At 39.2% G+C, this 13,010-nt stretch overlaps 2 protein-coding genes across 3 annotated transcripts; one reads left to right on the forward strand and one right to left on the reverse strand.

Moving 5' to 3' along the window:
* Positions 1–852: 852 nt before the first annotated feature.
* fam193b (family with sequence similarity 193 member B) lies at positions 853–8,094 on the reverse strand. Of its 2 annotated transcripts, XM_077733020.1 has the most exons (10): positions 7,705–8,094; positions 6,361–6,621; positions 5,738–5,924; positions 5,208–5,426; positions 4,311–4,722; positions 4,048–4,210; positions 3,746–3,979; positions 2,356–3,379; positions 2,189–2,264; positions 853–1,283 (listed from the first exon to the last, which is right to left on the reverse strand). In XM_077733020.1, exons 1-10 carry the CDS (start codon positions 7,882–7,884, stop codon positions 1,187–1,189), a joined length of 2,853 nt encoding a protein of 950 aa, XP_077589146.1. In that variant the 5' UTR covers positions 7,885–8,094; the 3' UTR covers positions 853–1,186. The 2 variants fall into 2 exon arrangements, with proteins under 2 accessions (XP_077589146.1, XP_077589145.1); XM_077733019.1 differs by lacking the exons at positions 853–1,283; positions 2,189–2,264 and having other exon boundaries at positions 2,324–3,379; positions 5,205–5,426.
* A 705-nt stretch (positions 8,095–8,799) lies between these two features.
* On the forward strand, positions 8,800–12,933 carry mxd3 (MAX dimerization protein 3). Its single transcript, XM_077732545.1, has 6 exons — positions 8,800–8,995; positions 10,460–10,559; positions 10,672–10,701; positions 10,784–10,898; positions 11,440–11,605; positions 11,814–12,933. The coding sequence occupies exons 1-6, from the start codon at positions 8,926–8,928 to the stop codon at positions 11,930–11,932; spliced, it is 600 nt and encodes a 199-aa protein (XP_077588671.1). The 5' UTR covers positions 8,800–8,925; the 3' UTR covers positions 11,933–12,933.
* The last annotated feature ends 77 nt before the right edge of the window (positions 12,934–13,010 follow it).

Raw genomic sequence — 13,010 nt, forward strand, 5'->3', positions numbered from 1 at the left:
TAAAAGGCACCACTTGAAATATTATCTGAATCCATATAAACATCCTGTAAAGACATATTGAGTATCGAGAGGGAATTTCATTGAAATAATATAAATCTACATTCACAACAATCAATCATCTTCATTCATTTTCTGAACTACTTTATCCTCTTCAGGGTCGCAGGGGGTGCAGGATCCTATCGCTGACCAATAGCATGGCACAAACAGACTACCATGCATGTTTTTGGAATGTGGGAGAAAACCAGAGTACCCAGAAGAAACCCACACAGGCTCAGGGGAGAACATGCAAACTCCACACAGGTGGACCAACCTGGATTTGAACCCAGTTCTCCAAAGCTGCGAGGCCGACACGCTAACTACTCATCTGCCGGGCCGTCCCATTCACAACATTCTATGAATGCAAAACAATAATTCTGCAAGGGTGAAAAAAGGGAAAATTTGTGAATTTATCTTTTGCAGTTATAGTCATCAGATAATATATGGCTATAGAAATGTAGCTCTATTTCAAGAAGTTTGAATACTTTTCTAAAAAAAAACCTCAAACCTGTGAATTGCATTAACAAAAGGTAAAAACGAAAATTAGCACTTAATATGTACAAGTTTCATAATGATTTAAGTGGGGTTTTAAATGCAAAACTGAAATGTTCCTTGCCTGCAAATAAATACAACGCATTGCATTATTATTATTATTATACAATGAGTGCCTCACTTAACATACACTTTTATAGTAGAAAATTTCAGTAGCCACATGGGCCATTGGTTCCTTTTTTAAACAATGACATTTTAAAAATGAAAATGTTTGACTGCAGCACATCGATAACAATTTTAACTGGATTAACTCAGTTAAAAGTGTGAGATTTCTGATAAAAAAACATTTATTGAATGTAAGGTTTACATACTACATATGTCAGCACATTGATAAAGTGGACAAACACAATAGTTTCCCATTTTGAACATGAACACTTTGTGAACATTGCCAAAAAAAACGGTAGAGCTGGCCTGGATATTGATCCCTGGCTGACAAGCCATGGGTTCAATGTCAGTCTTTTGAACGTGGGCAATATTGTGAATAAAATCTCTCTACTCAAGAAGAAAACAGGGAATGAGAGTTTGCCTCTGGCCCAGCGAGCACAGCTCTACTGATACAGTTTATGATGTGAATTTTCACCTCCTTGGCTGTTGTCATTTATTGAGCTCCATTGGAGTGGACTTTTTTGAGGCTGAAGTTGGACCAGTTCACCGCGACCTTCCGGCGGGGCTGTTTTGCGGAATCGAGACAGAACCTAAGGAGATGACAGACAATGAGGCATTTTTCTTCACTGGTACTCGTGGCTTTATAAATACCCTAAACTTCCTTAAGAGTTTTTGCTTAAATTGTCCAAAGTTTCCATTACAATGGGTTACTTTGGTGTTCGGACGTTTGGTCGCCGGACTTTTGGTCACCGGTCAAATGGTGACAGAGTTTACTATTGAAACCAGCTCTCAAAATTATATTCAGTTTAATATCTAAGAGAGAGTTTAATATCTAAGTACTGTTTAATATCTATGTACAGTTTAATATCTAAGTACTGTTTAATATCTAAGTACTGTTTGATATCTAAGTACTGTTTAATATCTATGTACTGTTTAATATCTATGTACAGTTTAATATCTAAGTACTGTTTGATATCTAAGTACTGTTTAATATCTAAGTACTGTTGAAACCAGCTCTCAAAATTATATTCAGTTTAATATCTAAGAGAGAGTTTAATATCTAAGTACTGTTTAATATCTATGTACTGTTTAATATATAAGTACGGTTTAGTATCTAAGTACGGTTTAATATCTAAGTACGGTTTAATATCTAAGTACTGTTTAATATCTATGTACTGTTTAATATCTAAGTACTGTTTAATATCTAAGTACTGTTTAATATCTAAGTACGGTTTAATATCTAAGTAGTTTAATATCCAAGTACTGTTAAAACCAGCTCTCAAAATTATATTCATGAGAGAGTTTAATATCTAAGTACTGCTTAATAGCTAAGTATATTTGACCGGCGACCAAACGTCCGGTCACGGGTTACTTTTCGTGAAAAAAAAAGTGTACAAATATCAATGGACACTTTAAAGTTTAAACAAATTGGTCTTCCAATTGCGGTTAGCCTTCATGCTTCCACCATTTGGATTTGCTGATTTTCTCCACTTACCTTTTAAAGTATTCTACTTCTCTATCAGTTTCATCCATTTCCGTAGGATCCACATCTTTTGGAAGAAAAACATCATCTACAAGGAGAGATAAATCACAAGATTGAAATTTTAAATTACCCGAGGAGATATCCAAATGAACAAAGTAAATGTCAAGACTTTCCCGCACCAATAGCGCCAGTAGATTTCTCCCCCTTGCTTTTGTTCTTCTTATTTTTCCCCTTGGTTTGCGGCTGATGCTGTCCGTTTGCCATGACGACCGGATGAGTCTTGCTATCGAAATCCCGTTCACATCTGACCGCACGCATCTCGATGTCACCTTTACCCTTGTGGGTATTCGAGGGGGCAATGTTAGCTCCATTGGCCACTGAAAATCTGGATGATCTGTTATCCTCTGCCTTTTTCAAGCCATTTCTCTGGTTGTCCGTTGTTTGACTAAGCTGTTTAAGTGCAACTTTTGAACCATTACAAATCATTTCAGCCACTTTTGACTCAGTAACTTTGTTGTTGTGCTCTGTAAACGACGGCTCCTGTTTGGGCTGTTGCTTTTTACTCTTCTTTGTCTTTGTACCGCCATTCCCGACTGTGCTGTTCCTAGGATCTGCGATATCCTCCTTTGATTTAGCCGTAACTTGGGCCGTTGTCTGTGCTGAACAGTCAGATCCGGAGGAAGTGCATTTTTCAGGGGAGCGGACCCTAATGAGCTTGGAAAGGCTGGGTGTAGTGTTCAAGCGTTGGATATCCTTGGACCCGCCCGAGAGTGCAGTGACTGTGGCTGTGGTGGTATTTGGGGTGTTTGTGTCCTCCCATCCATTGACTAGGTCCAAATGGTTCTTAAACGTTCCCAACGAAAGCGGGGCTAGGTCGAGGTCTATCTGCTGCAAATCAGAGGAGCCGTTCAGATGGGACAGCAAATGGTTGCCCTCCAGCGTGGCTGCCTTTTTAGGGAAGTCATTCACGTCTAGATTGAGGTCGTACATGCTAAACGAAGCCCGAATGGAGTCTTTGATGGTGTTTTTGATCTCTTCTAGTCGACTAGTGAGAAAACTGTTGACCCGCTCAAGTTCCAGCTGGGGCCAATCCAATAACCGTGAGGCTTCAGCAGTGTCAGGCATGGGCTCATCTATGCACTCTGATGCATTAGATAGGGGATCACTGGCTGCAGTAGTCGCGTTGCTTTGTTGAGCTTTTTCCTGTAATTGACAAGAAAAAATCATCAATAATGCAGAAAATTGATCTTTAACTATTAAGTTAATTAAATTAAATATTTCTCATATACAGTGCTGTATTTATACTATCTCATCTCATTTTCTGAACTGCATTATCCTCACTACTGGCTAGCCAATCACAGGTCACAAGGAGACAAACAACTATTCACGCTCACACTCATACCTAGGGACGATTTAGAGTGTCCAATCAGCCTACCATGCATGTCTTTGGAATGTGGGAGGAAAGCAGAGTACCTGAAGAAAACCCACATAGGCCCGGGGAAAACATGCAAACACCACACAGGTGGACCAACCTGGGCATGATCCAGATTAAAAAAAATGATAGCATACCTTCTTCTTTTGTTTGTGCCTAGCCCGTTTGGCCGCTTTAGCGCTGTTAATGGGTTTGGGCTCAGAACTGTTGATGAAATCTAGCAATTCATCCACATCCCGGTTGTCAATGGCACCAGACACTGTCAGTTCCGAGTCCTGGCGCTGAGGAAGCTCCTCCTTGCGTCTGGTGAGTCGTGATCGGAGCTTCTCTCGAATCTCAGCATAATTTCGACTCGTTGGAGCGGCTGGTGGCTGTAAGGCAAGGATTGTTTCAGAATGAGCTTTTCACTATTTAAGGCTGGCAAAAAAACATGTCGTACCGCATTGTGTCCGAAGAACTCGCAATAACAGCAATCGCAGTACTTTCCATCCTTCTGGTTTGTGGACGAGGATGCGCAGGAGCTCCTCTCAGAACTACTGTCTTCATCTTCTGCTTCCTCTATCTCAAGCGCCGTCCATTTGTGCCCCTTACATGCCTGATCCCTGCATAAAAAAAAGAATGAATACAACATTAAGATCATTTTCAGAGATTATTGTAGTCCCGAATCAAACGTATAATGGTACCTTGATCGGTAGTACTGACCTGCAGGCACCACTTGGCAAGTTTCCCACATTTGGAGAGGCCACAGTTCCCGTGCCGTGTCCGTTACAAGGATGGTTACAGCCTGCCACCGAGGTTCCCGATTTGTTGTGTTGTGTGTTCACAGCAGGAATGTGGGGATTTTTGCAAGGACTGGAATTATGAACTAATGTCTGACTCTCTGGACTAGGAGAAGCCCTTTTTGCTGAGGACCCATGGAGGTTAGGTACCAGAGGGGAGAAAGGAGTGTGGCCTGCGACAGCAGCGGAAGATGAGGAAGTGACGTGGTTGGGTTGTCCCAAATTGGACCTGGGCGGCAGTAGGGAGGGATGCTGGGATGATAGACCCGTGGGACTATTGGGGGGTACCGATAAGTCTGTGTGTTGATGATGGTCACTGGTGTGGAAGGCTTCACCTGGAAAAAATCATGTCATATTTACAGGAAAACCACAGAATAGTATTTTATAGGAATTGTTTGGGATGTAAAACACGTATTTGTCGCACAAATATGTTCAAATTGTAATTCTTTAAATGAATTTAATATATTTTTTTAAATATTTTTTAATTTAAATGGGTACAAAAATAGTATTAGTTAAATAATTTACTTATGAGGCCACAAAAGATGATGCTGGATCTAATGGGATAATTGGTCTATACCAGGGGTGGGAAAACTATTCCACTAAGGGCAGAATTGGGAGTGGGTTTTTGTTCCAAGCCGTCAAGAGAACACTTTTTCATCAAAGTGTAATCAGGAGGTTGTAGTCAGAGGCTTTTTTCCCTGCAGAAGCCTCATTGGTTAAAATATCTGTGCTGGAACAAAACCTGAACCCACCGTGACCCTTTTAGGACCGGTTTTCCCACCCATGATCTTTACAATTTGAAAAAAAAAATACTTGCCACCTGGTGGCGTTGGTCGACGACACACATTCTTGAAATGCTTGGGAGTGGTCTTGCACAGGTCATTTGAGGTAGAGAGGGGGGTCCCAACAGTCGAGCCACTGGAATTCTGGCTGAGCGGGTGACTGTAGGGGCACGCTTTGGCTACAGAGTTTTTAGCAGATTTCCCGGGTGCTTCGTGAAGTCCTCTCTTCTCCTGACAGGCTGATCCTGCTGTAATACCTGCATTTGGAAAGGGCAAGACATAAAAGAGTGGTATTGATGTTAATAATGGGAGAAAAACACAGCAAAATGACAATATCAATAGATTCAATCAATGGAGATGACATGAAGAGTGTATTTGTTTCCCCCCGCACTTCATATGTATGTTTGATGGGCCTATAAATGTATAGAAATATATGTAATGTATAAATATTAAGAATGACAATGCAGCAGCTAATTGAACTGCATGAACCTGAGGATTGTGATTGGGTTTCTGGTTTGTGATGTTGTTATATTTGGTCATATTCAATGTCATTAAACAAGACTAAGACCTTGTTGTATGTGTAAGGAGGCATTGTGGCTGCAGTGTTCCCCTCCGTTGGTGTGAGCTGAGTTCCATAGCCCAGACAGTTTGTGGGCTGACAGGAAGGAACTCGGGTCCCAATCCACAGTACTTTGCTCTGGGTAACCATTCCCACAGCCCTGGAACTTACAAGAGGAAGAGTGTGACAATGGTACCTGCAATAAGAAAACACAGATATCATTATAAATAAGCGGATGGTGCATTAAAATAAAATAAAAAAATCTCAAATTGTGCAGACTAAAGGCACTGTGAGTTCACTCCATAGTCGAGGCAAATAAATGCTTCTTTTTCATCACGACAATAGAATGATGCAGTAAAGCCATTCAACTATTTTTAGCATTTGTCAAACTTGACATCTACAATAAAACGTCAAACACTTCAAACATTCCAGACAGTGAGGCAGTAGGTGGGCAAAAAATTTACTACAGAAGTATAATTTGGAACTCAATGGCTGAACAACGTTTCAGGGTAAAAATTGTCTCTATAGTTATACAATCAATCAACAATCTTCGTAAATATTAGACCATGTAGCTTCATGAAAATGTCCGCCAAATCAAGACAAATGAACTAGTTGACTTTACTTCTATTTACCCCTGTTGTCTGCTCCTGCGCGCTCCGTCTTTCTTCCTCCTCCACACTCTTGCAGCAGCTCTGACAAATCCACAGCGGCACCTCTCCGAGCAGGGACTCAGCTAACTTACGCGCTGGTGCATTCCCCAATAAGGAAGAGAGGGAGAGTGCAGGCACAGTATCCGCCAGTTTGGTGCCGTGTCCCCCAGTCAGCCCGTTCACACAGTTTGCCCCCCAGTCCTTGAATTCACGGTGGCACAGGAGGCAGCAGGTGTACATGGGCTAAAAACAACAAAAAAAGAAGATGAACCTGAATTATTACAAGTAACAACACTACAAATACATTTAATAATTTTCCTGATATTTCAGCCATTCATTATGTATGCACATAATATATTTGATTTAAAAGAAAATAATAACTTACTGATAGGGGCATAAAACATTCCCCATACCTGACAATGTATACATTTTTTTCTGCATTTCATACGTTTGATCACTTCAGGATCCCAATTTGGACCATAAAAATCAAAGTGCAATCAATGTCAATGGGTCAAATAATGTTTCATATTTTTTCAAGTAATTTCATTTCTATTTGAAATGTCTGAATGAAATTAAAACAGCAATCACTGCTTTGTTGAAAAGAAAGAAAACATTGTGCAAAACATCACTTTTATTTTCATTCAAGTGCCTAATGAAAATGTAATTACTCATCAATAAGCAATCAAATTCAGGGGTCTTAGTTTTGAAGTGACAGATGTCTAGCCATCATATTCCCATTAGCTTTCTTGTTTCCCATCAACTTTGGATTTGTTTTAAATTTGAACATCCATGCATTTCAAGATGTTATTGGTGTGGGCAAAAAAAACGAGTAGTAGTTACACTGTTAAAACCCCGTTATGCATTAGCGGGTAGCTCAGTTAGCCGCCGTTTCCTGTGTGTTCAAAGTGGAGGTAGTAAGCACGTTTGTCTGCTAGCCGATAGCATCGCTAGCTTTGTGGCAGAGCTTAGCTGCGGCGGTTCAACTGTTGTTGTGTGTCTTTAGCGTTGCAAACGCAACGACCTGTCTGGATCACAATGTCACCTGTCCGCCAAACGATAGGCATTTCCACGGCCATGGTGCCAAAACAGATGGGCAGCGCAAATAGTGGAGCACACATATTTTTTGGAGCTACTTGACACACGGTTGCTGGAATTCGGGCTCTAACGTTCCCATCTACTACTATTATTGCCTGAATGCATACGCTTTGATAATATGCATGCCATTTATATCCTATATTTGTACTATTCCCATGAAGCACGTATTATGGTGGGCGATCGAGGAGGGGGCAGCTATATGTGATATTGTTAAATGAGTAAGAAGATTGCCTGGTTTGCTCTGGTGTTGCTCAACCTATCCACCACAGCAGCATCTTCGCCTCCGCCTCCGACACCGCCGCCGCCGCCAGTTGCATCGCCGGGAGGGACTGTGTTCTTCGGTACGGTCTGTTGTCCAGGTACGATCTCCTTCTGAGCGACGCCTTGCTGCTTGCTTTTCTTTCTTGCCATTTCGATGCAGTCCGCGATGCGCTTTGGCCAAGTTTGCACCAGTTTCGGGGATTCCAAGAGCACACTTTCGGTTAGTATCGGACCACAAAATGTTCTGTCTCTCTCCTCCAGTCAAGACAACAGTCAATATGGCGGAGGACTGGTCTGGCACACTCGGGAGTTCAGAGGTTACGGATACTACTGGCATATCGGCTTCGACTTGTAAGTGGAAATAGAATTAAATTACAACGCGGGAATTGAAGCAAGCGCCGCCATATTTAATAAGGGCAATGTTTTCCTGACATTACAGCAATATCTAAATGATATTTTTGTATATTATACAATATACAACAACAACAATATGTTTTATTTCCCTATGTTTTAACAGACTCTCATATTTTGCAGATTAATTTGCAAATATGTATTACTTTTAATTCAATTTATTGATATGTATTGTTCCTTTCGTAAATAAATCAAACTCAAATGTAAGAATTTTGAGCAATGGATTTAGATTGCAGCTCAAGTGCCTGATTCCTTTGAAATTGTAACACAATAAAAAATAAATACTACGTAAACAATGCCGCTTTGGATTACTGATAAAAACAAAACAAAAGGGGAGTGTCACCATAGATGTCACAAATAATGAAAGCGAGATGCGAGTCGGCGGCGTTAACCACTGACTGCCATCTTGAAGCAGAAAAGCTAAAAAAAATAAAAAAAATAAGACGCTCAAATTACATAATGTTGACACATTTGTAAGATTCATAAAAAAAACTATTAACATGCATATGATTCATGCTAGACATTGAATATGCATATGTATCTATGTATGTGTGTATATATATTTGCGTGTGTGAAAGAATAACTGAGCTTTTGCTTAGTTCTGAGATGTCTGACTTTATTCCTGACATTGAAGGCAGCACCAGTGTTGGGGCTCATGAGTGGTTTGAAGACGTTGCACACTTGCACAGGCAGTCACGCACAATCTGCTACACCCACTTCAGGCTACTATTTCTTTTATTTTAGCTTGTTCTTGTGAACAAAACAAACTTAATAAAAAAAATGGAAGGGTCCATTTGCAACATCCAGGTGCTTCTTCGAGCTGCGGAATTCTTGGAGAGGAGAGAGCGAGGTCAGTGACTATTTATTCACAACAAACGTCAGTCTGTAGGCGGCAAAGTTGTTTATTGTCAGAACCACAAAACGCACAATCAAACGAATGCGAGCATTGGTGGCAAAATTAATAAAATGGCAAACCGAAGAGAAATAACATGTTAAATGATTGATATGCATGAGCTTCTATTTTGGACGAGCTCTTAATTTGGCTTGAGTGACCTACATATTGCTCCCATCATTGTACTCCAAGGCGCCAATCTGCTCCCGTTCCAATTCGAATCCGAGCGCCTTTTCACCTTTCTGGTGGCGAATAAACCTTTTAAACAAAATGTTTTGAGTTTGCACTTTAATTCAGTGGCAGAACTTTAGCGCATTTCCGGATATTTTATTCACGCGAGGCTACAGACATTAACCATTACAACAACAGTGGACATTTTAAGGCGGGTGATGGCGCCAAAATCAAACTCAGCTGATGCAGATGACAGACTCGGCGCTTTGTCTTTTTGTTCGAGGTATACGCTTCTTTTAAGGCAATGTGTGTTATCACAAATATTAAATGAATATCAAACTTATAGAAGTAATGAAGTTTAAGTTTTAATGTTGACTTAGTGGCGACTATATATTGTTTTGAGGTACAAGGTTTGAATATCTCCGAGTTGCGTTTGCGTGTTCTCACGCACGTAGGCGTAGCACTTGCTTCCTCATTTAACCCTTTACACAAAACCAAGTCCACATAGTGTATCTCAATTAAACAAATATAATTATTATGTACTAATAAATATTTAATTAAAATGATCAAAAGTTAATAACATCGAATAATAAGGGGAAAAGGGAATAAGGTGTGGTTATAGCCCCTCAATAATAACAGTCTAAAGTTGTAAGTTGTTGTAGATATCACGTAAAATAAGATTAATAAAGACTAATATTGTTAAGAATTTCCCTTTTTGCCTTGAATTTAAAAAAATATATTTCGAAAAAATACAGAGAATAATTTGTTATATTTTATCTAAGATATTTATAAATTAATTCAGAAGTATAAGATAATCTACTTTTCCCCTTTATCTTTTTTCAATAAATTAAAAAATGTGTAAAAAAAAAAAAACAGAGCATGAGAACAAAGCTTACAAACGGTAAGAACATAAATAAGAGAATATTTCTAATTAAAAACATTCATTCATGTTCGTATGCTTGTTTGCATCTTATTGTGTAACTTCAGTTCACGATAGTATCAACACACACAAAAAACTACATGTGTAGACTCCAACTTTGAGCCTGCAAGCTGTTTAGCAATCAGATGGCAGTCCAAAAAAAGCTCTTCAGGCTGGTGTAGAACTGATTAAATTTGCCCTGCAATTGACTGGCGACTGTACAGGATGTCAGTAATCCGCCACATTTAGCTCATTTAACTCCAGCACAGTCACGCCACTAAAAAAACATGGATGGAGTAGTCATTTTCACAGATTTTTTATGTGTTTTCCAGAGGCGGAACATGGCTATGCCTCACTACTTCTTCCCAGCCCGACTCTATCCGATAAGAGGAGCAGACAAAAGAGCAAAAAAATAGCTCCTGGTGGAAATAGGTAACGATGAAATAACTGCATAAGGAGGGTGTGGTTTGCTTGTTCAAACCTATGTGTGGCAGTTATTACCATATTTGTTTTAACTAACCTGGCTTTCTTATCGTTAATGCAGATCCGTGCACAACGAGCTGGAGAAAAACAGGTGAGGAATGTGATATTGTTTGGAAGAAATTAATGCAATTTGGATGATTTGCAGTAGTACAAACTTATGTGGTGCTTTGCAGGCGGGCACAACTAAGGCAATGCCTGGAGCAGCTCAAAAAGCAAGTTCCTCTATCATCAGACTCGATGAGGAACACCACTCTCAACTTGCTCAGGCGAGCACAGTTGCACATCAAGGTAATGAAATACAAATAATAATACAAACCTGAACCGTACGTGCAACTTAAGATACATTTTAGTTACTATACAACAAATGGTATAAATGCTACACTAATGTAAGAATAATAATCAGTTATAACTGCATCTCCTGCAGCACATTAGACACATTTCACTTATACCAACTTTCCAACTAGCGGTTATTATACATACATATAGTATAAATATTTACATTTGTTGTATGTCATGCATAGGTCAAATGAGACATACTTACACTTTTGTATGTAGTGGACTTGCAATTTAATCATATAATACACAAATACACATAATAATCACAATAATTTAATTTGTGTTTTAGGATGTTATCTTTTCTAAAATAACAATGGCAGTAGTTCCAACATTCTGATTAAAAGTGATCATGAACAATTTTGTAAAGGCTCATGTACCCAATGATTTTATAGACATAAATCTGAATTTTAATAGCTATACTTTGGTCGGTCTTTATAGTTTTCCCCTTTTATGTTTGGTCATGTCTCCATTGTCCTCATGTGCATCATCACAGAAGCTGCAGGAGCAGGATGAGCGTGCAGAGCAGCTGAAGGATCGTCTACGCTGGGAGCAGAGGGAGCTGCGGGTACGTCTGGAGAAGCTGCAGCGAGGTGCCGAGAGGATGAGGAACGACAGCCAGGGTTCCACCATGTCGTCAGAGAGGTCGGACTCGGACAGGGGTGAGTTTGAAGTCTTTTCATAAGCTCTGGGACACTCACAAATGAGCTTTCAGATTTATGAATAGGGTTTATAACACATTGGTGTGCTGCATTAGGCACAGTGATTGGTTATTACCAATATTGGAAATGTATCATGTATAGAGATGAACCTAAAATGCCTTTCATCCTTTTTGACAATGCATATTGTATGTTTTTTTTTTTTTTACAGAGGACGTAGAGGTGGACGTGGAAAGCATTGTCTTTGATTGTATGGACTCTGAAGAGCAGCATGTGTCATGTGGTCCTGCAGACCACTGTTACTCCACTATGGACAAAGCTTGGCTATGACAGCAGCTCTCATCATTATGAATGCAGGGGAGAAAGGAGACAACATTCCAAAAATGAAAAGGGTGAACTAACCCATTCTTTTTTTTTTTTTTTTTTCTCATACAAAGGCAGTTTTTCCAACATTATTTGAATGTTACACCGCAAGAGTAATCATGTTTGTTGATTCTAAATGAGCTCTATCTATTTGCACTGAAGAGCATTTCACAACACTGTGGTAGAATATCTGTTAAAGAAATGCATTCAAAGTCATCAACATTCATTCAGTGGTTAAGGGATTTAGTTCCAAACAACAACAGTAAAAGCCCTTCCACAAAAAAAGAAATGAAGATTGAGACTTTTTCGTTGACTTAACACCTACAGTGACTTCAGCCTTAAACTAGAATTAGTCTAGTTTCTTTTGTTTTTAAAATTCTCCTCCTAAGCATTACAGTATATCTCAGTAAGGCCACAAGTGACCTGCACTTACATTAATCTTTGCTATGGTTTATAGACATCATGTCATTTTATGTTTTCTTTTGTTGCACACAAACATCCTCACATTGCACTTGTTTTGTTTTTCTCTTAAGTGTTGTGATTATATCCAAAGTGAAGATACAGGTAACAGCAATGATATGATGGTTGTATTATTGTACAATTCTATGACTGTGCCTCAAATTCATTTGGTGTACTTACACACTCTACTGACTAGTCTGTTTTATGACGTCATACGTGAGAGTTTTGATGTGTGGTGGATGGAACACATCAATTCTTGCACAGCCATCATTGCTCTTGATCACTATTAAGTTCTTTTTAGGTAATGATTTTGCTGCATTACAAGTATGTATTATACTGCTCTATATTTAATAACCGAAGGCACATTTTGCCTTCACCTTTTTGTATATGCAAAATGCCTTATTACCAATTTAATGCCATTTTATGTATGCATTCAGAATTTCTCCGCCCAGTAATCTTATGTAGCATTTTTTTAAATGGTGTAAGTTTTTTAATGAATAAATATTTTCTATATTTACAGAATTGAACTATTTATTCAACATTAAATAAACACCTTGTTTAAAAGAAAAAGATGTTCTTTATCTTC

Source organism: Stigmatopora nigra, chromosome 14, assembly GCF_051989575.1.
Source record: "Stigmatopora nigra isolate UIUO_SnigA chromosome 14, RoL_Snig_1.1, whole genome shotgun sequence".
In the NCBI taxonomy this organism is placed as follows: domain Eukaryota; kingdom Metazoa; phylum Chordata; class Actinopteri; order Syngnathiformes; family Syngnathidae; genus Stigmatopora; species Stigmatopora nigra.